This window comes from Pyrus communis, chromosome 8 (assembly GCF_963583255.1).
Source record: "Pyrus communis chromosome 8, drPyrComm1.1, whole genome shotgun sequence".
In the NCBI taxonomy this organism is placed as follows: domain Eukaryota; kingdom Viridiplantae; phylum Streptophyta; class Magnoliopsida; order Rosales; family Rosaceae; genus Pyrus; species Pyrus communis.
Window position 1 is genome coordinate 20,031,500 of NC_084810.1, and position 25,935 is coordinate 20,057,434.

Genomic DNA, 25,935 nt, shown 5'->3' on the forward strand with positions numbered 1-25,935 from the left:
AATTCAGGGACCTAATTTTCACTAAGATGATAATTGATTAATTAAATCGGCACTTTACCTTAATAGTAAGGATGCAATTAGCAATTTTTAATGAATTTAGGGACGTATTTTACCCAAAAAAATAATTTAGGGAACTAATTTTCACTGAAGTGATAGTTCATAAACTAAATCAACACTTCACCCAAATTTTTATACGTGCTTCTTATAGAGGCCCTTACAATAAAAGTGCTTTGAGTAGAAGTGCTTCAAGCGTTTCTAAACTAACCCTAACTAGTTTTAGTTTGACGTCAAACAAAAAAACAAAAGTTTTGCTTTTTATTTTATTTTATCAAAAGATGAATGAAAATCGAATCTAAAATATCTTCTATTATCGTTAAATTACGAGCTAGTTGATCAAATGTAATTTAAGCGGCCCCTTCACTAATCAACCTCTAGCAAACTACCAAGTGTTTAGTAACATTTGATTGTGGACTTGCTTGCTTAATGAAGATTATATCTTCAAAAACTTCTTCCCATTATCTTCATGTGAAGATTCACGTTCATGCACGTTCCATCCTATTTTTCAACTGCCAACTTGTTTATGATAAGCAATGATTACAAGAATATCAACGCCGTTAATCTCCATAAAAATGTCGTTGTCTGCGACTGGGTCTACTCTTTAACTTGTTCTAAGTTCATAAAGTCCACTCTCTTCCTTTCCCAGAAATTCACCACCAACCGTTGATTTTGACTACTTCTTAATCCATAGAGATCCCTAGAATCAAACGAATGAGAGCTATAGTTAACGTCAAAGTCAACAGAGAGATAATCTTGTGGGTTCCGTTCAGGTCCAGGAGCTTCACCTATGCTTTCAAATCAAATTGGCGAACAGCGGATAGAATAATCATTTAAGCAAAGAAAAATAATTTTCGCACATTCTTTTCTCCTTTTGCGTATGCTTGTTTATCTTTGTTAAAAAATACTTTCAACTTTCTATGTAAAAATGCATTTATCTCACCTCTTAAAGAAAACATATGTTAATCATATAATCCAAAAGATTCAATTTCTTAAACTTTATTTGAAAATTATCACTACAAAAAATCATTCGAATGAATATCGTTCAATCATTCAAATTATGGAATTAATAAACGGTTCATCATGAATATGTTACTTAGCATTTATGTCGTCGACTAAATCCATACATTTTAATGCATAAACGATGACTAACGCGAATGGTTGTTTTTTGTAAAGATGCTCTTTGAAAGAAGATTAACAAATTATTTGCAAAGAGTGAGATACATCCATTCCTCTTTCATGAGGAAATACAAGTACTATCTATTTTTATTTGTTAATTTTCATTTAATTTATTCAATCTTAAAGTCTAAATAAACAAGATATGCACGAAGAGAAAATTCTTACAGGAAATCAAATCCCCTAAGAAAAAAAGACACTATGCAATTCTATTGGTTCTAGTCTCTACAACTCTTCGGTCTCATATGAGTGTGAGCTCATCTGATGACAACTAAAATATAGAGGAAATTCCCACTGGATACAATTCCTTTACTACCAACATGCAACTAGTATTATTGGCAAGAAAAACTCCACATTCGGCAAGTCAATGCCCTTAATGTAAGGATCAAGATCAACCAACTATCACTATATATGGGAAAGGCTTATTACCAATAATATGTGCCTCTTATTTTGTCCTCAGTGCTCACCAATCACCATGGCTAGCTCCATAGTACTGTTGTTAGTGTTACTCCTCGTAGCTCTGTCTCTGTTATCTGTATCCGCTAATCGTGAGTAACACAATTATTTGTACTACGTTTATTAAGTTATCTATTTACGCTTTATATTCGTAATTTAATTTCATACCTTATAAGTAAATGTACTTTAGTAATCAGTATGTCATAAATGCGATATGTTAGTAAATTTGATACAAATAAGATTATTCTTGTATTTTTTTGTTCTTAGATTTCATTTTCTTAACTTTAAAAAAGTTGTTTTTGTCATTTTAAAAGTGATGGAGAGATTTTGCATTTGAATGAGTGTATGATGACTATTTTAGAATTCGGATACACAGTTGCCGTATAGCATCACCGTGTTGGATACCATCCTTGTATGTTTTGTATCAAACTAATACCTCTTTTTCTTGCTTACACATGATTCATCTGCAGTTGTTAGCATCGATTGCGGGTCATCGGATTCGTTCACGGACGAAAATACGATCAAATGGGTTGGAGACGAGGAATTTGTTTCAGGTGGAAAATCCCAAGTGGTTCAAACCACAAACGGAGTGGCTCGTGTGTTGACCACCTTGAGAGTGTTTTCAACCAGGAAAAGAAACTGTTACTCCATCAAAGCAGAAAAGGGGGCTCAGTTTCTTGTGCGAGCATCTTTCTTTTATGGAAACTATGACAAGAAATCATCTCCTCCTGAATTTGCTCTTCTACTGGACGGGAACTATTGGGCCGGCGTCATAACTTCAGCCACTGATCTTGTGTATAAAGAACTAGTTTATGTCGCCAACGGTGATTTTATAGAGATTTGTCTTGCTCAAACGAAGCCTAACCAGCTTCCGTTTATATCAGCTATCGAGATCGGGGGCTTGGGCACGGATATGTACAGCCATGTCGACGCTGAATATGCTATGGTTCATACAAGAAGGGTTGCTTATGGTGCAACTGATAATATAAGGTATATAAAAGGTTGCTTATAATTCAAGCATTTTGACGCCTTTCTTTTTTCTTTCTATACTTTACACCTCTATAGGCACATTATTTAGTGAATAAATTTGATGACGACTCTAACATTATTAGTCATTCACTTGTGTCATATAAACAATTTTGGTGGCCGTATATACTTGTAAGCTCCACTGCATGTGTGCTCACCTAGATTTACATTTAGCAATAATCCAACATGTTCACTAGAGACCGACAATAAATCTGTTAGAGATTAAAGAAAAACTAACAATCGCTCATGTGAACGTGAGCATATAAACAATTTTGGTGGCATATATACTTGTAAGCTCCACTGCATGTGAGCTCACCTAGATTTACGTTTAGCAATAATCAATCACATGTTCACGAGAGACTAACAATAAATCTATTAGAGATTAAAGAAAAACTAACAACAGTCGCTCATGTGAACGTGAATAGTAGTACTATATCCACATACTCAATTTAACTAGGCCAAATTTTAAGTCAACTTAACCCAAAGCCTGACAATGGATTGGATGTAGGATCCATACACAGTCCATAGTTTATCAAAAGTCTATAGTATAATACTAATCCTATTTAAGTTGACTTCAATTTATTTATTTCATGAGACAATCAAATTCCATGCGATATTGATATATTTATATGTGTGTGGGTTTTCCAGGTACCCAAGTGATGATTATGATCGGATTTGGGAGCCAGTGGAGGGAGGAGATGGATTAGTAAAACTCACAAACGATCTACATATTATTGATACCTCTGTGCCAGATCAGCCTCCAGCTGCTGCTTTCCAGTATGCAATAACTACCTCAAAACCCTCCGTATCAATTAGTCTGGGCACTGATCTTCCGACCGATAAAGTTCCCATCTACATCATCATGTACTTCACCGAAATGAGCCAACTGACCACGTCCGAGACCAGATCCTTCGAGATTTACATCGACGGCAAGTCGGAGTCGGACCCCATTGTTCCTGTCTATGGAACTGTCACGGAGATGTCTATTACCAACATTACTGCTTCTTCCAGCACAAATATTTCTCTGGTAGCTACCGCCGATTCGACACTTCCTCCGTTGATTAATGCCATGGAAGTTTATTATGTCAGTGGTCCGTTAACGGGTGGAACGGATAGCAATGACGGTTGGTATCGAGTCCTTAATCTTATCATACTATGATAATTCATGCACGAATGAGGATCCTCTCCGGATCCTCTTCGTAAGGATCTTGAGGATCCTCAAATGTTCGTTCATCGTACATCGTAAGATCAAAAATCATTCTAAATATTTTTATTTAAAGTTAAACATGAACAGTACCTAACGAAAACTAACTGTACGATATACTATAAAGGAACACGATTTGAGGATTTCCGGGATATAGTACTACTGCTCACGTTGACATGTGAACATGAATCATTGAAAACAAGGCGCTCAATAGCGTTGATCATATTAAGAACCTAATAACATAGCATGATTTACATTTCATATCATTATATGACCATCAATGAGCTCATTATTTTGTGTGTGCATTTTCTAGTTATTACAATCAGAAAATTGACGAATTTTTTCCTTTTTTGTGGGTTTTCTTTTGCTACATATCAGTGACAGGGTTAGGGATATTGCAAGACAAGTTCAGTATATTACAGGAATGGACTGGTGACCCATGCCTCCCTTCTCCATTTACCTGGGACTGGGTCAATTGCAGTTCTGATACTACACCCCGCGTAACAGCACTGTAATTATACTTTAATTTTTTTTCTAAGTAAACCCTTTTATTTTTATGTTAAAATTTCAATTTATATTATATTCAATTTTCAATTTATATTATATTCATTAATTTGTAACGCACTTGAGGTTTTCAGGTATCTGAGTGGCTATGGCCTCTCTGGCCAACTTCCAGACTTCAGCTCCCTTGATGCTCTTCAGACAATGTAAGCTATCACTGAACACAGCTAGTTAGTTGGTGAAAAGAAAATAATATAAACTGAAAAATATAATTAAATAAAAAAAGGAACCTGTTTAGATAGTTTTTCAGATTCTAACCATGTCACTTGCAAATTATTTTCTGAATATGCAGAGACATGCACAACAACAGCTTGGGTGGAGCCATTCCTGATTTTCTTGGCACCTTACCCAAACTAACCCAATTGTAATATTTCCCCAGAAAATGTCTCCTAGAAGATTATATTCTTGCTAATTTCTGTATAATTAACCATAAATTTTCTCCTCTATTAGGAACTTAGCAGACAATAAACTCAGTGGACCCATTCCCACCACAATTTCAACGAATAGCAAACTGAAATTAGTGTAAGTATACTTATTCCTTTTTCTCCCTTGATGTAATATGGACAAATAGAATTGATAACAATTTTTTTTTAAAATATGAAAACTAGATCATATTATACGAGCTACGATTTAGTGACATATTATTATCGGGTTAGAATTCCTCAAGTTCTATTTTTTATTTTATTTAAACAAAAAAAGAGTTTAGAACCGGTTCTGTTTTTGCATATATGTATATATTTTTTCTTTGCTTTTGTGTTGACAGTTTGAACTTCTATTTTCTGGGGAGGAAGGTCGTCGGGAAATCCTGATCTTTGTGCCGCCGGCGCGTCCTGTAAGACAATAATTCCAGCTGATAGTGATAATGGCTCTTCTAGTGGTGGTGGTAGCAGCAAGAAGAAAAGCAGCAAGCTACCGTTAATTATTGGAGTTACAGTTCCAGCTATCATTGTTTTTGTGGTCATTGTGGTAATCATAGTTTGTGTTATAAGCAGCGGTACCAGGAGAAGAGCGGCAATTGCAGCACACTATGCAGGTAATTAAGCATACAACCTAATCTCTAAGTATGATATTGTGTAATACATCACGTTAAAAGAGGTAGTAAACCTAGGTAGCGACCTATCTGTCCAATTAAAAGTAGTATGACTTATCACGTGACAAACAACTTTTCACCTACGTTGATGATACTCTAAACTAATAACGCATGATTTTACAATACCACCTTAGTGGCATATTGTATGTAAGTCTCGATTTTGTTAGTGGGAAAATCTTAGGTTGAAGAGTTTGACCGTGTGTCTTATCTAGCCACCTATAATAAGATGTCCTCACATTAGGATTTACTTTTCACCTAGATTTCTACTGACAAGCATATCGACAAACATGTATTCGAAGTATCAATAGTATGACTAACGTGTCAGTAGTCAATAACGTGTCTATATATATACTTACAAAATATTAAATGGTCCAAACAATCATTTAATTCAACGACCTGATGATTCCAGATTCTCTCATGTTAGTGTCATGATACACAACGACAAGCTATGCGGATTTACTCAATATTTTAGTAATTAGTCTATATGCTTGAAATTATGAACTATTGTGACTCCTATTTTTGTGCATTTTACAGGGCAAAATGGTGGTGGCAACATGCCTAACGGCCAGCCACCACAAGGAGGGCCAATGGATCCCCAGATGGTGGGGAAATATGCAGAAGTAGCAATGAATCAGTTTGAGGTGAATATTCAAGGGCAAAGTGCCCCAACAACACCAGATCTAACACCTCAACAGAACGAAGAAAGGCCACTCTATTAAGTGGCTCGCCGTCGCCGGGCGGTCATCTTTTGTTTATAGTTGTGCCATGTGTGAGTCAAAATTGTATTCATACATAGTTGTGTTTTTTAATTTTTAATTTTATTTGTTTCCCTCCATCAATAAGAAGTGTCGAATAAATTGCAGTTTCACAAGCTAGCTAGATGCTGGAATTTCTGAACGTGCCACAAAGTTCAAACATAATTTAAGCTCTACACTCAATTCTACCTTCTAAACGACTTATATTAATCTGGTTACCACACGGTGACTATTTAGAGTGTCAATAATATTCGCAAATGAAAAAGCATTACAAAAAGTTACATTCTCTAATTTTTCTTCAGTAGTACACAACACCGATTGAAAATATAATATCTAATTATTGTAGAAATTAAATCTAATGGCTAAAACACCCATAACATTGATTGTTTTGTATTTCATCCTCAAAACCATTACAGAAGATGATTTGTTCATCCGGTGCATTCTTCGACACAATTTATGCAACTCTATGGAGTTAAGGGATTGGGGAGTTCTGAGTTCGTTACCTTCAATTAAAAAAAAGGGATTGGAGAGTTGGAGAAAGAGGTGAAGTGTGTTTAAATGAGAAGAGATCATTTTCGGATCTTTTTCACCAAGATCACAGGATCAAGTAATCCGGACCTTTGAAATTTCATCAAACGACCTATCTGTTTTGACCCCTTAAATGTTATAATAATTTTTTACCGTTAGATAAAATTTAAAAGACTCAAATCATTTGATCCGGTAATTTTGGTGAAAGAGATCCAAAGAGAATCTCTTCTCGTTTTGACATGAGTGAGATGGTATCAAGAAGGTGCTCATGCCGCAACAGTGGCCCTTATGGGCCCAGCCGAAAAGGGGCAGCACTCTTCACTTCAATAGCAGATCACCTGCTAAAAAGCCCACTGGGATAGTAGCGGCATTCTCTTAATTTTCGATTGTCGGTCGAATGAGCTGAAGAGGGTCAAATGACATAAATTTACATGAAATGTGTGGAAGGTAAAAAAGGTGTGTAGATAGCAACACTCTTGAGATATTCTATGGAAAACATGAATATGCTTTGTTCAAAAATTCTGTGCAGATGATCCCTGTATCCTTGCACAATTCAATGTGCTGAGTATACAGTTTGGTGCATCAATTATTAGAGTATAATTGGTTGAAAATTTGAAAAAAAAAAAAAAATCAAAACAATTATAATATGACACTTGATGTATATACCTGTATTTCCGACTTTTTTTTCCTAAAAAAAAAAAAAAGATCTTCTCGAGAAAAAATGTTTTAAATAAAACTTCTAAATTACAACTAAAGTCAAGAAATCAAGTATACCACCTTAATATATAAGAATTGAAGATTTTTTCACAAAAAAAATTATGCTTTTATTCCCGATTTTTATCTTATGATGTTTTATCTAACAAAAAATGTTTTTGCCAGTTAATATTACAGTCTAGTGATATTTTTTTTTTTTTGTAAATTAAAGGTTTTAGGTCAATTATCGTCAAAGACGAATTTAAACTATATTATTGCTACTCCATTGTGAGACTTAGCCTAATCCCGTACTTCTTAATATACATTACATCATTTGTTAAAAAAAAAAAAAAGTTTTATAAGCAAAAATTTATTTTCATTTCGTTATAAAAGTAAAAAAAATTACAACTTTTGTTTTGGGCAATAGAAACAAACCACAATCGACAATTGGCAGTCGAGATTCTCCTCACTAAATTACCATTTTCCTTTATTACACTGCACCCAGGCCCACCTAAATTATCAGATCCAACAGTCACCCAATAGCCACAGACTGCGGCCCACTCCACCACACGTACTCGCCGCCGCATACGATCTTTTCTCTTCTCCCTACACCGAACTTTATCATCGAAAAATCTCGACATTTTCTTTCTGCTCTGACGTTCTCCTCTTCTCTCTTTAGGGCAATCTAACTCGCTGTTTGACTCAGACCTCCAAACCCTCGCTCTCGCTGATCTGCTCCCTCAGGTACTAACTCTCTCCTCTCTCTCTCCGACCCGGACTCGATCCCGACTCGGTCCGAGTTCGTTCCTCTTTTGTGGATCCTCGCGCCTGTGACTGTTGAGGAAATTTTGGTTTTGGTGCCCTAGCAACATCGCTCTCTCTCCTAGGGTTTTTGAGAGAGGTTTTTGATTTTAGGATTTTAACATCGAAATGACTGAGGCTAGTGTGCGTTGCGTTGCATTTTGCTTGGCTGTCGAGAAAATTCGGATTAATGAAGAAACCAGAAAGTATTGGAGTTTATGATTTAAGTGTTAGTTTTTGTATTCGTTATAATTTATGGCGTGAGATCTTTTCCTTTCTTTTTTTTTTAATTTTTTTTAATTTCTTATTTTTAAATTTTCGTTTTAGTCTCAGAGAAGAAAATTAAACTGCTAATTTACTGGATATGAATATTTTAGCGATTGAAAATGGGGTAGTTTGTGGAACGTCTCGAATTATGAGTTAATCTTTGGTGAAGCATATTACAACGTTCCGGTGTCGGGTTTTGATTTTGAAATGGTGTTAGATGTTTTTGAAAATCTTTTCAGCGAGTTAAAGTGCATTTGAAATTGGGAAGCAGATGGTTAAGTCTGTGGGAATCTGAGAACGTTACTGGAGAACTCTGTAATTTTCTTCTTGGGATTGCTCACCTTTAAGATATTGTATAGTTTACCTTTTCATTTTATGGAACTTGATATGGTAATTGAAAATACCATCTGTGGGAATCTGATTTTTAATGCTGTTATAGTAATTGATAGTTTCATTTGCATTTGGGAAGTCGAGAGTTCATAAAAAATCTGGACACCTTATGCTGCAGGAGATACATTGCATTAGTAATTTAGTTGGTCATTGCAAAATTAATATGTAGAAGATTTTGGGTTTCTGTAAAGCTGATTATAGTGTGTCAATTCCTTGCCTAAGAAAACCCAGTTTGGGACTTAAGAACAACGGTTTGTACCTTGTGGTCTCAGGTTAGAAAGCCCAAGGTACCTACCTTGCAATGACTAGTGTTTCATTCCCCCAAAGATTGTAGGGGTAGGCAGTGGATCCAGTTTAGAAGCTGTGTCAGCAAGGTTGACATGTTGAGTCCTGGGTTTTAAAAGAAATGAAATAAATACTTGTACTGTACCATAATCTCTCATATGTGTGTTTGCGTGTGTTGGTTGTGTATCTGTGTGGAATTATTTTGTACTAAAGTTGATGCCAAGTTATTGAATTATTATGGATGCATCTGTAGGCTATTTGTCAAAAAAGAAGATTTATCAAGTTGTCCTTTTCAGGCTATAGGTGATTTGTTAACAGAGAAGATATATCAAGTTGTTCGCACAAGGAAGGGTTATTTCTCGGCAAGGAAGCAAGGAATGCGTTATTGCATGACCTTTTGATGCTCATGCAATGTCGGGTTTACTTAATGTACAGTCTTTTGTCCATATCACTTCTCTACAGTAAATTTTGTTTATAAGATATTAAGATTGTCTTCTTGACTCAAAATGTTATCTTTTTCCCAACAAGTCTGTCTAATCATTTAAGGTTTTGGATGGTTTAATGATTGAACTCTGGATTTGTTTTTGAAAGAAATGTGTCATTTGTCTGTTCATGTATCTTTCCAAGCACTTGCACTTATACACGGCTTTTTTCTCCTTCAATTTTAACATTGTCGTGAAATGCTCGTTAGGATTTGCACTTTATTTGCAAATAGTTTATGGTCAGACCATGATGCTGTATGCTTTTGTTTCTAAATTTTTGGTGATTTCATGCATGTCTATTGTTTATTAGTGTTATGGTTTGCATGATGAACTATAATTATTTTTGCAGTATACGAGAATTGTTACAATATTGAATAGTTTTTCTAATTTTATGTTTTAGACAGAATGGTGCCAAATATTGTATTCCTTGCAGTTATTGTTGCGGTCGTGATTTTTAGGATTAAGAGGAATTTAAAGTCTCTAGTGTTGATATGTGTTTTGTGTTTCATATGTGTTGTATAATTTGTTCATTTATGAAGTGAAACCTAATTTGTTTTTGGTTGCAGTCTTCTCTAAACGGATCAGCCTCAAATCTCCCAGACAGTAGTGGGCGATTTGCGTCATCTTTCTCTGGTCAATCTGGTGCAGCTTCTCCTGTTTTTCATCACTCAGGTGGGTTACTATTGCTTGAGTTTCTTGTGTTAGTGTCAATGTTAGTGAAATTTCAAGTTTCTTTCTGCAGGAAGTATGCAGGGATTGCATAATATTCATGGGAGCTTCAATGTTCCCAACATGCCAGGTACATTAACATCAAGAAACTCAACAATAAATAATGTTCCTTCTGGTGGAGTCCAACAACCAGCTGGAAGCCTCTCTGGCGGACGATTCACATCAAATAACCTTCCTGTTGCTTTGTCTCAGGTACATGGGATATGTATTTCGTATGCTGATTGTAGTTTTGAGAGTAGTGACATAATCGATGGACCTCTCTCTCTGCCTCTCTCTGCGTCTCTCTGTCATTCTTTGTCTTGTATTTTACTCTTCTCCCATATTTTCCTTAAAAAAAAAACTGTTTTTGCAGTTATCTCATGGAAGCTCCCATGCACATTCAGGAGTCACTAATAGAGGAGGTATAAGTGTAGTAGGAAACCCTGGATTTAGTAGTAGCACAAATGGAATTGGCGGTTCTATTCCTGGGATTCTCCCTACATCTGCTGCAATTGGTAACCGGAGTGCTGTTTCAGGATTGGGCGTGTCCCCAATTTTGGGAAATGCAGGTCCTCGGATTACAAGTTCCATGGGAAACATGGTTGGTGGGGGAAACATTGGGAGGAGTATTAGCACTGGTGGAGGCTTGTCGGTGCCTGGTCTTGCTTCTCGTCTGAATTTAAGCGGAAATAGTGGATCTGGAAGTTTAACTGTACAAGGGCAAAATCGCTTGATGAGTGGCGTGCTACCACAAGGTATATTGCCTTCCTTATGGAATTAGTTCTTTTCGTGCTTTATAACTATAGTTAGGCCTGCTGCAGTGGTTAAGGTGAGTTTGATTCCTATAACGCAATTACTACAATGGTATGAGTTTGATAGACATGAGTTATATCTATTAGTTGCAGAATCCGTCCAATTTTTATTCTCATATTGGTTATTCCATTTTCTTTTAGAACGTTTGTCATTTATTGTATAGGAATCAAACTCATGAGTTCAATATATTGAGCTCAGAGTTGGAATCACGCTCATAGAACTCAAATTTTTTGGACTATTGTATGAATTTGATTCCTACAAAATTGGAAACGAACTCAATTTTATCAGCCTACTGTGGAAGGCCTTAGCTATGAGACTGATGACTTAGGTTCTAGTAAGATTTGATGTTTGAAATGAATTTGAGCTCTGGTTCACGATTTGTTATAAGATTTCGTTTGCTTATTAATTTGGTAATCAATGCAAATACTATAATTTTTTTTAATACCTTGGTGGATTCTGCTGAACTGTTGTAACACAGTTTGGTGTAGTTCCTTAGTTTTTAGGTTTGAATAGCAGTCCAAGAACTAGCAGGCTCAGCTGTACTGGTTGTTATTGCATATGGATGTCTGGTGCTGAAATGAAATTGTTTTATCATTTTATCAAATTTTACTTATGGAATCTTCCTGTACATAATTTTCTGGTTTCAGGGTCTCCGCAAGTAATTTCGATGCTAGGAAATTCTTACCCTAATGCTGGTGGTCCACTTTCTCAAAGCCATGTCCAAGTGAATAATTTGAGCTCGATGGGAATAATGAATGATGTGAATTCTAATGACAGTTCTCCTTTTGACATCAATGATTTCCCTTCATTAACAAGTCGTCCTAGTTCTGCGGGAGGGCCTCAGGGGCAGTTGGGTTAGTAAAGAAATATGGTGCAGTTTTGGTTGCATCCTATACAGTAATTGGAATATAATATACAGAAATTTTTTTTAGGTTCACTACGAAAACAAGGCCTTGGTGTTAGTCCTATTGTTCAACAGAACCAAGAGTTCAGTATCCAAAATGAGGACTTTCCAGCTTTACCAGGATTTAAAGGTGCGATATATTCATTTATAAGTTGATTAGAATATTTGTTTTTGCAGTTGCATAATTTGAATTTTAAATTTAACCAAGACTAGAGTTTGAAATTTAATATTTTGAGAAATGTTTCTTCGGAAGTGATTTTCAGATGTTAGTAGTCTTTGACCTGTCATTTTTTTTTTGGTGATTTTGCATTTTTATTTCCAAGTTTTAGAAGATTGAGGGTATTCATATGAAATAGAAGAATCGGAAAGGAGTTTTGCTCTTCTAGTCAATTGCTCCTACTTCCACTATATTATCTTGAAGGACATCCTTCTCTTGTGTTTCAAAAATTAAATTAGTTACTAATCTATGAAAATAGTGGACAGAATTCCTAAATGACTTGCCATTTTGCTAGTATGCTGACCTCTTCACAAAATAATGTAGCCTCCAATATACTTGCTATGTTCATCCTTTAATTTCTACCTAATTTATCCTACCATCCCCCATTGTGTTCTGTAGTTGTGTATGAGGAAAGTGCATTACAATTGTCGGCGACAGAGGTAGACTTGTGATAATGGATTCGTTTTGGGGTTTTGGGGCTTTTATTCTTTTTTCTCTTTGGTGGGTTGGTGTGGTTGAGTGGATGGAGAATTGTGGAAGGATGGATAGAAGGGCACCCTTTGAGCTGAGGAACTAGGTGGTTTCAGATAACCATGGGTGCCAATATATCTTTCATCTACCATTTTTTTTTGTTACAACTGAAGGGATGTAATCATGTAACCCTTGACCTATCATACTCCTAAACCATTGCCTCCTCCCTCACTACTTAGGATAACCCCAAGGACTTAGCATTATGTCGTTTTTACCACATATGCATACTGCATGAATAGTTGAACAACATTCCTGTAGGGGAGGCTGCTGGCCCACTTGCATTTTTGACCTTATTATTAGATCTTCAGCAGGTGGTGATGCTGAATATGGGATCAATATGCACCAGAAAGAACAACTCCATGACAATGCTGTGTCGATGATGCAATCTCAGCACTTCCCAGTGGGTTCTAAGCTCTAAATCAAAGAAGAGTCTTTTTCCCCCTTCCCCTTGGATTATTACTTGCTGCAAATTGCTCTAAGCCCTTATATCTATGTATATTGTTTTGCAGATGGGACGGTCTTCAGGATTTAACTTGGGGGGAACTTATTCTTCTCATAGGCCACAACAGCAACAACATGCTCCATCAGTCAGCAGTAGTGGTGTCTCGTTTTCACAAGTAAACAATCAGGATCTTCTCCATATGCATGGTTCAGACATATTCCCATCATCACATTCAACATATCATTCACAGGTCTGGTAGTTTGGTTTCACAAATTATTCTTTTTGTTATAATGGGGTTTCACTGTGGGGATAGATTGTATGGTGATTTTATTCTTATGGTGTCATTTAACGTGGATTGAAAAACATATTCTTATGATTGTAGGTATTATATCTAATGATTTGATTCAGAATGATTTGTTGGTCCAAATAAGTCGATTCTAGTACATCAGGAAAGTTGAATGGTTTTTTATCCTCAGATCGGGAAAAGCTTGAGTTATAAGCATGTATTTAAATTCTTTAGTAATTGTGGGATCTAACATCTAAAACTTTTGATTCAGACTAGTGGAGGACCTCCTGGCATTGGATTAAGACCTCTGAATTCTGCCAATTCAGTTTCTGGTATGGGTTCATATGACCAGCTTATTCAGCAGTATCAACAACAAAATCAATCCCAGTTTCGCCTGCACCAGATGTCAGCTGGCAATCAATCATTTAGGGATCAGGGAATGAAATCGATGCAGTCAGCGCAATCTGCTCCAGACCTATTTGGTTTGCTTGGATTGTTAAGTGTCATAAGGATGAGTGATCCTGATCTTACATCCCTTGCACTTGGAATTGATTTGACAACACTTGGATTAAACTTGAATTCAACAGAAAACCTTCACAAGACTTTTGGTTCCCCGTGGTCTGACGAGCCAGCTAAGGGTGATCCAGAGTTTAGTGTTCCCCAATGTTACTATGCTAAACAACCGCCTGCACTACATGTGAGCTGTTCTTTTTATTAAAAATCTTTTTTCAAATTCAATCTTCTTCATGCATATTGTGCCTCTGTGCTCTAAACTCACTTTGGTGGCTGCAGAAAGGGTATTTTTCAAAGTTTTCCGTGGAAACGTTGTTCTATATCTTTTACAGGTGCTTGTTGTTGGACCTCTCAAGTTATTTTCAATTTTCAAAGTATTGAACTCACGGAGTCATTCTTTTTTGTTTGCAGCATGCCCAAAGACGAGGCCCAATTATATGCTGCCAATGAACTGTAAGCGTTCATTTGTTTATAAATTTGTATTATTTCCCTTATATAAAAAGTTTAAAAACCCCATAATATGTGTACGTTTGTCCACTTAAGAGCTTTTAGCGATGGAATACTCTTGACCTCTTAACAGTTTCTTTGAGATCATGCTTTAAATCCTATGTGACCTTCTTTTTACGACATAAGAGTGTTTAATGTTCAGCAATATATATAAACAAGCTTTGATTGGTGTGCACTAAAATGTTGTATGACATTTATTGTTGGCAGCAATAATAGAGGCTGGTTTTATCACAAGGAACACCGCCTATGGTTCATAAGAGTACCCAACATGGAGCCACTTGTGAAGACCAACACGTTTGAGAGAGGATCTTATCACTGCTTTGATCCCAATACCTTTGAAACTATCCGAAAGGTAAACTGATTGATTTATATTTCGTGCATTTTATCCTAACTTGACAAATTGTAGTCCCCTGAGTTGAACCTATATTTTATGCGTAGGATAATTTTCTTGTGCATTACGAGTTGTTGGAGAAGAGACCGGTGTTACCACAGCATTGACGGTCTTAATATTTTTAGAATGTAAAGTTTCAGTTGATGGATTTCATTCATTAGAACGTAAATCAGTTTCTCGTATCAATGTTCCTTCAATTTAGCAATTGTAAGCAATTGTCTTGTGCACCTTATTGCCGTGTTCAGCTAATCAGCTTCTTACCCTTCTGTTTTTACCAATTTATGCGACTGCTCGAACGATAACTGTTGTCTGAAGTAGCTGCTGCTTTGACGCTGGGCTGCAAGGTTTAAGCATTGGAGGTAAAATTTGTTACTTAACAATAGTTTGATTTTTAAAAGGGTCAACTGATTGGTTGAAATTTTGCTATCAAAGTGCTTGTATGGACAAAAGTGTTTTGTAAAATTTCAACCATTGTTAGAAGCATTGTTTGAAGTTTTGAGTATCTCCTTGGTGCTTTATATAGGGAAGTGAGTTTTGCACGCTTTTGTCACCGGCTCACCCCCTGTTTATTTTTGGTCCTTGAATTGAATAAAATTAACGGCGAATTATTTTTTCCAGAAAAAAAGATCAAGGGAGAATTAAAAGCGAAAATAAACAGGAATTTATAGAAACAAAAAACAGCGGAAATTATTTCCCTTTATACGTTGAGTTGTCTAGAGTGGCCTTCAATGAAAAGTTAGAGAGGCAATCTTTTGATTATATTTCTTAAGACTGATTACGGAGTTGAGTAATTCTAAGACAAACACAAAGTTCATATAAGTTTGTTTGGCTGGAGATATTTTGAGCCGTTTGATAATCATTTTGTTTTCAGTTTTAAATAGGGAATTGTTATTGGCATTTTAAATTTATTATTCTACACTCCAAATTTTCTATATTTAGAAAGAAAATACACTTGGGAGGAGTGTAGAATAAGATTTTTGGAGTGCCAATAACACTTCCCTTTAAATATTTTGAGTTTTCAAAATTCAACTTGATTTTGGTTCTCAGTTTTTATTTTTTTCTGAAACTAGAGCTTGAAAAGATTGTCAAACGGGTTGTTAGTTATCACACAATGAGTGAAAGAGATGTAATTGGTTTGTTGGCTGCTTTGTGTGACCTCTTAACGTCCGGCGATCCTAAGCTACGTTATGGGATTCTGGGATTTGGAGGAGTTTAACGAAGCACTACCATCGGAGCAATGTGCCTGGTTATGGAATAACCCGGAGGATTTTCGGGCTAGGGTTCTCCAGGCGAAATACTTTCGTTGAGGAGACTGCGTCCAGAGGATACCGTCCATCCTTGGGCTTGGGTAGTTTGATGGGAGGAAGTTGTTGTGTCAAGGTTCGAAGTGGCTTGACAAGTCTGGTTGCCTGCGACTTGTTACATTTGCTTGTTCTTTGGAAAATATACCAACACTTTTGTTCAAAAACAGCACAACAAGAAGGTGGGAGAAAAAACACACACACGCACACACAAGGTATACAAGCATCAAAACGAATTAAAGATGATGATGATACTAATCAAATGACAGTCGGATTCTAGAAGCATACGAGAGCAGGTCCTCGCTGTTTTCGATTATGGTCATGACGTCTTCTTTCAATGACAATGACGCTTCTATGCCATCACCATCTCTCCTGTCACTTGAACAAATTAAACCATTGGATGGTTGAGACGTTGCCCATGATGGCTTTCCCCATCCGAAATTGGTTTCATACAACGGAAACCTGCACCAGCTGCTGCAAGTATACATTTCTATATCTCTGCTCAACAAAAGTGTCATATCCCTACCCGAGCTCCACCACATCCTAGGCTCGATTCCGTTGTAACACGATATTGTCTGCTTTAGGCCCCGACCATGCCCTCACGATTTTGTTTCTGGGAACTCACGTGAGAACTTCCCAATGGGTCACCCATCTTGGGAATGCTTTCGCGCGACTCCGCCGTAACACGATATGGTCCGCTTTGGGCCCCGACCACGCCCTCACGGTTTTGTTTCTGGGAACTCACACGAGAGCTTCCCAATGGGTCACCCATCTTGGGATTGCTCTCGCGCGAACTCGCTTAACTTCAGAGTTCTGATGAACTCTGAAGCCAGTGAGTCCCCAAGAGGCCTCATGCTATATGGAGGTGAGCATGCACATATAAGGCATAGAGGATCCTCTCCTCTGGATGATGTGGGATCTAACAATCCACCCCCCTTAAGGGCCTGACGTCCTCTTCGTCACACTTCCGGCCAGAGATTGGCTCTGATACCAAATTGTCACATCTCGACTCAGGCTCTACCACATCCAGGGCTCGACTCTGCCGGAGTTCATCGAAACTCTGAAGTTAAGTGAGTTCGCGCAAGAGCAATCCCAAGATGGGTGATCCACTGGGAAGTTCTCATGTGAGTTCCCAGAGACAAAACCGTAAAGACGTGGTTGGGGCCCAAAGCGGACAATATTGTGCTACTGCGGAGTTGAGTCCGGGATGTGATGGAGCCCAGGTTGGGATGTGACAATTTGGTATCAGAGCCAATCCCTGGCCAGAAGTGTGCCGACGAGGACGTCGGGCCCCTAATGAGGGGTCGATTGTTAGATCCCACATCGCCTAGGGGAAAAGATCCTCTAAGCCTTATATGTGTATGCCCACCTCCATATAGCACGAGGCATTTTGGGGACTCACTGGCTTCGGAGTTCATCGGAACTCTGAAGTTAAGCGAGTTCGCGCGAGAGCAATCTCAGGATGGGTGATCCATTGGGAAGTTCTCGTATGAGTTCTCAGAAACAAAACCGTGAGGGCGTGGTTAGGGCCCAAAGTGGATAATATCGTGCTACGGCGAAATCGAGTCCAAGTTGTGGTGGAGCCCGGGTCGGGATGTGACAAAAAAACCCGCAGACCTTTTGATGGTTTGACATCTTCCTCACCATTGACTCCATTTGGATGCTTTTCCTTATATTCCTCAATCCCCTTCCTGAGTTTACCAACCAAGCTCTCGAGTTCTACTTCGCTCTCTACTGTGGTCAATGTTGCAGCGTACCACACGAAATTCCCCCGTATGTTTTCTGTCACAGCCTGCCGCCATCTTTTGCGCATGTTCAAGGTTGCACACCACATGGATGGCTTCATAAGACCAAACTTCGATCTTGATGCTTGTATTAGGCTTTTCCAAATGACTGCCGATACTACTTCAACACGTGTTGGGTTTGGCACTGTAGCGCTAGTAGCCTTAGACTTGAGAGCAGAAATTTTCGAAGCATCAAACACAAATCTCCTCTTCGCGTGTCTCTCCATAGAAAATGTCACAGAAGCTCCTAGTGAGTCGAAGGAATCAAGGGATGGGGCAAGAGAAGCTGCAATATCGAATTCCTCGGGAAGCAGTACGTGGTGATCAGTAGTAGTACTACTGGTTGAGCCAAAAGCAAGTGCAACCCAACATTTGATGAATGTGGCAGTTGTAAAAGCATCGGCGGCTTTAGGGTAAATGCTGACCCCGATTGTTAATTCGCCAAATTCAAATAAGTTGGCCTGGACTAGCACAAGATACCCTGTCTCTGCTTGTGTGGACATACAATCAGTCGGAAGCAATTGTTTCAGGATCTCAAAATTGGGCTTTTCCAAAATCCTCGATACAGGATAGTTCACTTGGGCTTCAAGAAATGCAGCCCCACGATCATCGCAGCTAATTGAAACATTATATTTGAATTCTCCGGCGAAGGGGTAGAATCGAGTGAGGGCTTCAGACAGTGATTTCTTTAGAAGGTTGGATCTTTTGGCAAACAAAGAACGATGATCGATATTTTTGACCTGGCCATTGTCGCTGTTATTTTTGTTAGGATAGAAGAAAAGTAATGGGATATAAATTTCAGGTTGATACTGATAAAAAACAGAGAGGCTCAAGCTTTAAAGGTGGTCAGGAGTTGGAGAGAGTGATTTAATTGTTTCCTTGTGGACCACTTCAATTTTGATCTTCGAAGCCATATTTTGCTCCACACAAGTTGGGATTTTCATAAAGAGTTGGTCCATATAAGTAGGCAGGGTTACCACACAATGAGTCAATAATTCTTGGCTACTCAAGGTTTTAAAGGAAGTTTTCCTCGTAAACACTTTCTGATTGATTTACGAAAAATTGTGCTTATATTTACAACGGTTTCGACCATAAAAAACAAGTTCTGTAAATTGGCCAAGAGTAGCAGCCAAGTATTATTCATGACCTTGTATCCCACGCTAGGCAATTCAGGGGCGGATTGGAAGGGTAACTAACCCTAGGTCCCTAACTCAACCTACAATTGGACTCACATTCGGGTTCCTGCAGATTCATGTGCGCTCGTGTTTCAATCGTTTTCAAGTTGACTCGGGTTAGCTCAGGTTGGCCAATTTTATTTATCAAACATCAAATCAAATAGCGTCAGCACCAGTTAAAATTCAATTTGATAAATCACTATCAGTCTCAACTCAAACTTCAATTCCACATATCGGATTTGGATCATCTCCTGAGCTAATGGAGATGATCCTTCTGACCAATCATCGTGGATCGTTGGATTTTGATTCAACGGCTACAAACAGGGGGTCCCTTTAAAGTTATAATGATTGTAGTCGTTGGATAGAAATTCAACGACCCACGATGATTGATCAGGAGAATCCTCTCCATTAGCTCAGGAAAGGATCCAAATCCCCACATATCAACCTCCACAGAAAACCTGGAATCTTGCCGTCCCAAAACGTATACGTATTTTATATAATATGAAGTGGGATGAGTACGAGTGATATGTTATTTTAAACCAAATTGCATAATCCGAATCTGGACGTTGCATGCTATGTTCCTATGCACTATTATTTAATATCCTAAACCAATAAAACAAAAAAGTCTTGTATTATTATTGGCCCACTGTGTTAACAAAGCAGCACTTAACATCAGCCACCAACTCTACTGCCAACTTGGCTCAGTGCTTTTCTTTTCTAGTCTTTGTGTTGCGGTGATTGAACCGATCCGAACGGTTCGGTTTCGGAGATTAATTTTCTGATATTTTACTGTTCTGAATAATCATCAGATAAATTTTTTAATTTCGGATTTGGTTATGATTATTGTGGTATTCATTCTGATCTACAAAAACCGAACCATTTTCATTTTTAATAAAAAATATATTTTTATATGAAAAAGCGAGTTGTCAATAGTCATGCATTATTAAATTTGATAGGCCGTGCTAGTAATTATATGCATATATCATTGGCTTAAATGTTAAAATGGTCTCTATGTTTTAGTCATTGGGTCAATTTAGTTTCTGTGTTTTCAATTTGGCCAATTTGTTCCTTATGTTTATCTCCATTGGCCAATTAAGAACATTTCCATCTAGTTTATGTAAAAAAAAATTATAAATTATTATAAGCTTATTTTAAAAATTATAGTTTATGTGATTTAAAATATTTAAAATGAAATAAAATTAAGAATCAAAAGAAAATTTATTCTTCTCCCAACTCTCCGACCTCTTCCCTAACATTACCCCCTCTCTTCTATGTCACAATCTTAATCATTTTTCAGATTGAAAGTTTTATTTCTTATAAGTGCTATTTCGCATTGATTTGCATTTTTCTGTAAAGAGAAAGGGTAATTATTTCTCATATGATTTTTCTTATGAGTTTTTTAAAAGAGATTGAATGAAATGTCCTTAATTAGCTAACGGAAACAAACACAATGACTAAATTAGCCAAATAAAAAACACGGAGACTAAATTGGTCATATGACTATAACACAAAGAACATTTTGACATTTAAGCCTATATCATTTTTCTATAGAAAGTATGATAGTCATTAAAATGATAAGAATAGCAGTACACGAAAATAGCAAATTTAAAATAAAAGTGACCCCTAGAAAAAGGAAGAGAGAGGGAGGGAGGGAGAAAACGGAAAACAAAATCGCAAGTCTGAAGAGGAAACAGAGAAAACTTACTTCCCGTATGAGAACGAAAAGTCACACACTCACTATTATCCATATGAGTATATGTAAAACAGCCATCTGCTATGACAAATGTCAAACATCTAGCCTATGAGCTAGTTCTAATCTCAGACCTACATTACAACAACGAACAAAGTTAAAAATTTGCAGAAATTCAAAGGCTTTCCAACATGAAATCAGCTCCAAACTTAAATCCTAACAGTCTCTCCAAAAGCTCCGTTTTCTCAAAATTCTATCAGATGAACAGTCTTGTTCCTGATGCAAATAGAGATTGCTTACATTAAATTAAGTAATGAGTCCATTGACTAGCATAAGAACAATTAAGAACGAAACAGTAAAGAAATTTAGAAAATTTAAGAGTAAAGCTGCACATTTTATCTGATGATGCTATTTATGAACTCCTTGAAGAAATACTTTTAAATGTATCAGATTTAGTCTGTCTGTCCTTTGTTTCTAGTTTGAACGGAATGAGATTGGAGACCACCGGTTGATTACGCAGCCTGCGCCTGTTTTTACTCTGGAAGTCCTTCAAGCCCTTTGGAGTCAGCCGGATGAAAGAATTCATGTCCAATATGTTTTACGCAGACTAATCCACGACACTGGACTAAACGTTGAAATCATAAACCTCGCTGCCCAAATTTCATGAAGATATATTTTGAATGAGTTTGTTGACCAAAGGTTGTTACGAGAACAAATAATTTACTTGACACAATTTTATCCCCGTCCATTTTTCCGAAGAGAGTTTTATTAGTTTGAGTTCGATCTATTTTAGACTACACGTCTATTAATTACAACCCTTCTTGTGGAAAGGAATGCCCTTTGATTCTAGCTTGAAAAAATATGAATTTTGGGGATTGGTGTGCTTATTTGATTTTGCAACTGAACTTATGTCGAGCCCCAAATTGCCTACTGAACCTAGGTCAAGTCACTCGTAGTTCCTTTGATTTGGTTTGGGGATTTTTAGTGCGTGAATGACCCACTAAAAAGGATTTTGTGTTTGGTTTATTTGGATGAATTTGGTTGAATGAACAAAGATTTTAATTTGGATTTGTGGTGAATTTGGTTGAATGAACTAGGGATTCGATTTCAGTTTTGTGGTGAACTTGGTTGAATGAACGAGGGATTCGATTTGGTCTTTTGGTTTTGCAGTTGCATCTAGAATGTAAAACTAGACTGCCTATGTATCCTTGGTGGAATCAAACCGACGTAGTTCTAGATTTTCAATGAGTGAATGAACCACGTGAATGACATGGGGTGTGTTTTTCCCACTTGTAACTTACTTTTTGTCCACACTTTCCTTCATCTACTCTGCTTTCACTTAATGGCTCGCCGACTGTACCAGGTGCTAGAGCACCATTGCTATTTTTCACTTCCTTCCTTCATTTTGCGGACTTGCAAATCACGACGGGGATCTCTCATGTTTTCGTTGGATTGTTTACTGTGATCAGTAGCTGTGAGAAGAGACGAAACTGAGTTTGAGACGAATTTGGCATCCAAGAACTGCATGAGTTTTGTACCCAGTTTCTTTGCGCGATTTAACACTTTCGAAACGTTCATGGAGGTTAATGACCTGAGTTTTGCCGTTGTGGGATTTAATATCCAAGCTTTGCTCTTTGTAGAGCAAACAAAACCTGAGAACTTGATCGTGGGTTAAGTATCCTCTTCTTCATCGCAGGCGAAATGCCCATTTGTTTTGCCATGGGTACGGACTGGAGGAAGACGGTGAGTCGGGGTTGCTTCTGCTTTGCCCGTTTCTTGGAGGCCACGGCTTTGGCCAACTTCCTGGGAGAGGTGCGGCCGCTGTGGTGGGGGTATCATATCCTGCAGAGAGAGGACCTCTGGCCGGTCAAACCGTCCATCAAGAGAGCTTCTTTGCTCAGAAAATGGGGCGGCGGGTCTGCCTGCCATCAGGGAATCGGCGCTGCTCGGCCAAAGGGAGTCAGGGTCATCTTTTTGGGAAGGAAGAGAGGATTTTTGGAATTCGATACAAAGAGCTCCATTGATGGCCACTTTGTTTGAGTGAATATTTAATGTTGGGTTTAGTGCGATTGGAGGTCCAAAAACGTAAAAAGTAGGAGGATTGGGCTTGGACAAGTCAATAGCCCAGGAAAAATTAAAAATCATTTTTTCTAAGGAATAGGCAACAAGCCTATGTGAGAAGTGACACTCAGAGGGTAGCTCACCCCAACATAAAGTACTTTTCAAGGGCATGTATAGGTAAATAAAATAGTTACTCACCATGCTCTGAGGCCATCACCAAAAGAGGAGGCTTAGACAGTTGGGCTAGAGAGTCTATAAAAGCAGCGAAGGCCACAAGGAAAAAGGACACTCAACCAATCAATCAGAATACATCCAACTTTGCACTCCAACAAGCGAGAAACCAGAAAGCTTTAGTTTGTTCAAACTTCACCCTTTTAGTCGTAGGTCCACTATATAAAGCCATCTTTTGTCAAGTCTTAAAAGCTCTGTTACCTTTACCTTGTGTTATAGTATCAAATCCCTTTAGTAAACCCAATTTATATTTCATTCTCCAAGGATTATAATCCCTGTAAAACAAAAAAAGAAGTGGTTGCAAGAAAACGAACCTTGCCTGACAAGGTCATAATCTTGTCTGAGTTTCTTTTGTTTGTACTTACATAAACTAGATATGTTGTTCTATGCATCTTTCATGGGATCCTATATCATTCTCGACTGCTTTTCATTTAAAGTTTCATCTATGATTAATCTTGCTAAACTAATTGACCTTACTTCTTTATTGTTAACCGTAACCAAAGAAGTAGTTTGAAGGGCCCTGAACTCCCTTTAGTTGGACATATGATATTATGAGTAAAAGTCATTGTTTACAAGGCAAGAAAAAATAACCTTATACAGACTTAACCCATCTGTAAACAATCCAATCGAACTAAGAAGTCTACATAACTTGTGGGGCAAGTAATCAACCCATTTAATAATTAAAAAAGAACAATATGTTATACAAAGGTAACGGTGTCACGCTCAGACCCAGATTAGTTTTGATTGTGAGCCTCAAGGCCTAGCAAAGGCCCTACAAAGGCACCATTCAAACTAATAACAAACTCGTATTGCAGTACACCAAGCAGCAAACCTTGCCAGACATGGAGATCTAGCCTGAACACACCCCATTTTGGTATTGTTGGTGGAAGAAAGAGGTAGTGCCCCAGGAGAGGTGGTGCCGCAGACTACAAGAGTCTTGGGTTGAAGCTCTGAGCAAGGAGGATGAAGATAGCGGAGCATCTTTAGATGGTGACTGGGTTTTCAAAGCAATGCTCCTTATCAGAGGGATGGGTTGTGTTGCTGGGTTATGGGTTGCAGAACGGATGCAGCGCTTAGAGATGATGAAGGAGCTGTTGTGAGATGGAAGGTTTGTAATAATGGGTGCTGGTGCGAACGTGCTGAGAAAGAGGAGAGGCTGATTTTCTAAGGAGATAAAAGGCTCTTGCGTTTTTGAGAGAAATGAAGAAGAGAGAGGGCGGAGATGGATGGGTTTGGAATGAGAGCAATAAGAGATGCTTTTCTGATTTTCTAGACACAGAGAGAGGCTTCGGTTTCTAAAGACAATTTCTTGGTAGCAATTTTACCATCTATGCAAATAAGGTTAAAATCATATGAAATACTTGCAAGAATACAAGGATGTTATAGTATAGATGATCATGCAAGGTCGTTCTGCTCAAAGACTATTTTGATAATTTATGTAAAAAACAATTCCTATTTAACTACTTAGAATTAAAAATTTAGAAAGGTGATTTTGAATTTGGGTAATATTAAAAATGAATTTTAATTAAAAACAAATATGATAAAGAAAAGAGTTTTAAATACCAATTTATAAAAGCACTAGGGTTTCACCATCACCTAGCTATCCTATGTATTTTTACCAATTACTTATGATCTACACATGCCACTTTGAAGGTTAGGTTTTCCTAATTTATATTCTATTTGGAACCTACATGCAACCCGTACGGACGTTCGGATCAAATTTGAACATGAAAGACTCATTGTACTTTATGAAATACCATGCAACCCCTAAGACGTGGTGTTCATCTTAAGTGAAATTACAATTATTAATCACAAGAAGTCAGCGTCAATTTCAAAGAACCTTTCGACCAAAATTGTATCAAATTACTTTTCTAAATATCCTAATGGTGATTAAGCATTAAGCCAATTAGATAGTTTTAATCGCAGTAATCAATAATTCAAAGTATGCATGCAATCAATCATAAGTAATTAAATAAAAATTATATATTCATGCTAAAGCTCAAGGCTTCACCCTAACAAAATGAATTAGTTACGGATATTCATAATTAAAATCATAGAGAATATTATTATAAAGAAAAAGGATTGAAAACACTTTAAAGTACAAAATCTCCAAGAACCCTAGCAATTACTCTTTGTCTCCAAAGTTGCATAAAAGAAGGGGTGTGATATCCACATACTCCATTTTACTTCTCACACACCTTTTTAATTTTCGGCTGTCAGATCGGATGAATTGAAGAAGATCAAGGGACATAAATTATCAAGGGGTGTGTGAGAAGTAAAATAAGGTGTGTGGATAGCATACCCCTAACCTAAAAGAAAGCGTAGCTCTAAAACTAGGGCCGACTAAAACCTTAAATATCTCCCTAAAAGCCACCGACACAATTCCTAAGAACAAAGTCTCTTATTTCCACTAGGAAGCTAACTAATAATAAAATATATTAGAACATAAAGTCCTAATTAAGCTAGGAGAAACTGTATAGAAACTGTCCAGCCACATTTTAGCCTCAAATATCCTCCAAATCCAGCCCATATAGCTTGTTTTGAAGATTAGGACGTTTTGAACAAATCTCCAGAAGGTCACAAACTCATCCGAGGTCATCTTAGGCTCCAAAA

The 25,935-nt window shown here is 37.4% G+C and overlaps 2 protein-coding genes, 1 non-coding gene and 1 pseudogene across 9 annotated transcripts; 2 read left to right on the top strand and 2 right to left on the bottom strand.

Annotated features, from left to right (window-relative positions):
* The first annotated feature begins 1,705 nt into the window (after positions 1–1,705).
* Positions 1,706–6,286, top strand: LOC137743097 (uncharacterized protein At1g24485). The gene is made up of 9 exons (XM_068483008.1): positions 1,706–1,778; positions 2,157–2,676; positions 3,361–3,836; positions 4,295–4,427; positions 4,555–4,623; positions 4,770–4,841; positions 4,928–4,999; positions 5,269–5,510; positions 6,102–6,286. The coding sequence occupies exons 1-9, from the start codon at positions 1,706–1,708 to the stop codon at positions 6,284–6,286; spliced, it is 1,842 nt and encodes a 613-aa protein (XP_068339109.1).
* Positions 6,287–8,159: 1,873 nt separating this feature from the next.
* LOC137742038 (probable NOT transcription complex subunit VIP2) lies at positions 8,160–15,342 on the top strand. 7 transcript variants are annotated; one of them, XM_068481776.1, is made up of 15 exons: positions 8,160–8,287; positions 9,583–9,715; positions 10,335–10,440; positions 10,511–10,689; positions 10,850–10,898; positions 11,013–11,231; positions 11,937–12,143; positions 12,222–12,323; positions 13,250–13,341; positions 13,451–13,633; positions 13,941–14,366; positions 14,462–14,514; positions 14,594–14,635; positions 14,897–15,041; positions 15,128–15,342. In XM_068481776.1, the coding sequence occupies exons 2-15, from the start codon at positions 9,698–9,700 to the stop codon at positions 15,185–15,187; spliced, it is 1,881 nt and encodes a 626-aa protein (XP_068337877.1). In that variant the 5' UTR covers positions 8,160–8,287; positions 9,583–9,697; the 3' UTR covers positions 15,188–15,342. The 7 variants fall into 7 exon arrangements, with proteins under 7 accessions (XP_068337877.1, XP_068337878.1, XP_068337872.1 ...); XM_068481777.1 differs by having other exon boundaries at positions 13,253–13,341; XM_068481771.1 differs by having other exon boundaries at positions 10,850–11,231.
* Positions 10,363–10,440, bottom strand: LOC137743967 (small nucleolar RNA snoR35). Its single transcript, XR_011069572.1, has one exon. It is a non-coding gene; the product is annotated as a small nucleolar RNA snoR35 (small nucleolar RNA).
* A 1,297-nt stretch (positions 15,343–16,639) lies between the features above and the next one.
* On the bottom strand, positions 16,640–19,139 carry LOC137742040 (stemmadenine O-acetyltransferase-like; annotated as a pseudogene).
* Positions 19,140–25,935: the final 6,796 nt, after the last annotated feature.

Coding starts and splice junctions, on each gene's coding strand:
- LOC137743097 (XM_068483008.1), top strand. CDS start 1,706: ATGGCTAGCTCCATAGTACTGTTGTTAGTGTTACTCCTCGTAGCTCTG. Junction 1,779..2,156: donor GTTATCTGTATCCGCTAATC/GTGAGTAACACA, acceptor ATTCATCTGCAG/TTGTTAGCATCGATTGCGGG. Junction 5,000..5,268: donor AATAGCAAACTGAAATTAGT/GTAAGTATACTT, acceptor CTGGGGAGGAAG/GTCGTCGGGAAATCCTGATC.
- LOC137742038 (XM_068481771.1), top strand. Junction 11,232..11,936: donor GAGTGGCGTGCTACCACAAG/GTATATTGCCTT, acceptor TTCTGGTTTCAG/GGTCTCCGCAAGTAATTTCG. Junction 15,042..15,127: donor CCTTTGAAACTATCCGAAAG/GTAAACTGATTG, acceptor TTTTATGCGTAG/GATAATTTTCTTGTGCATTA.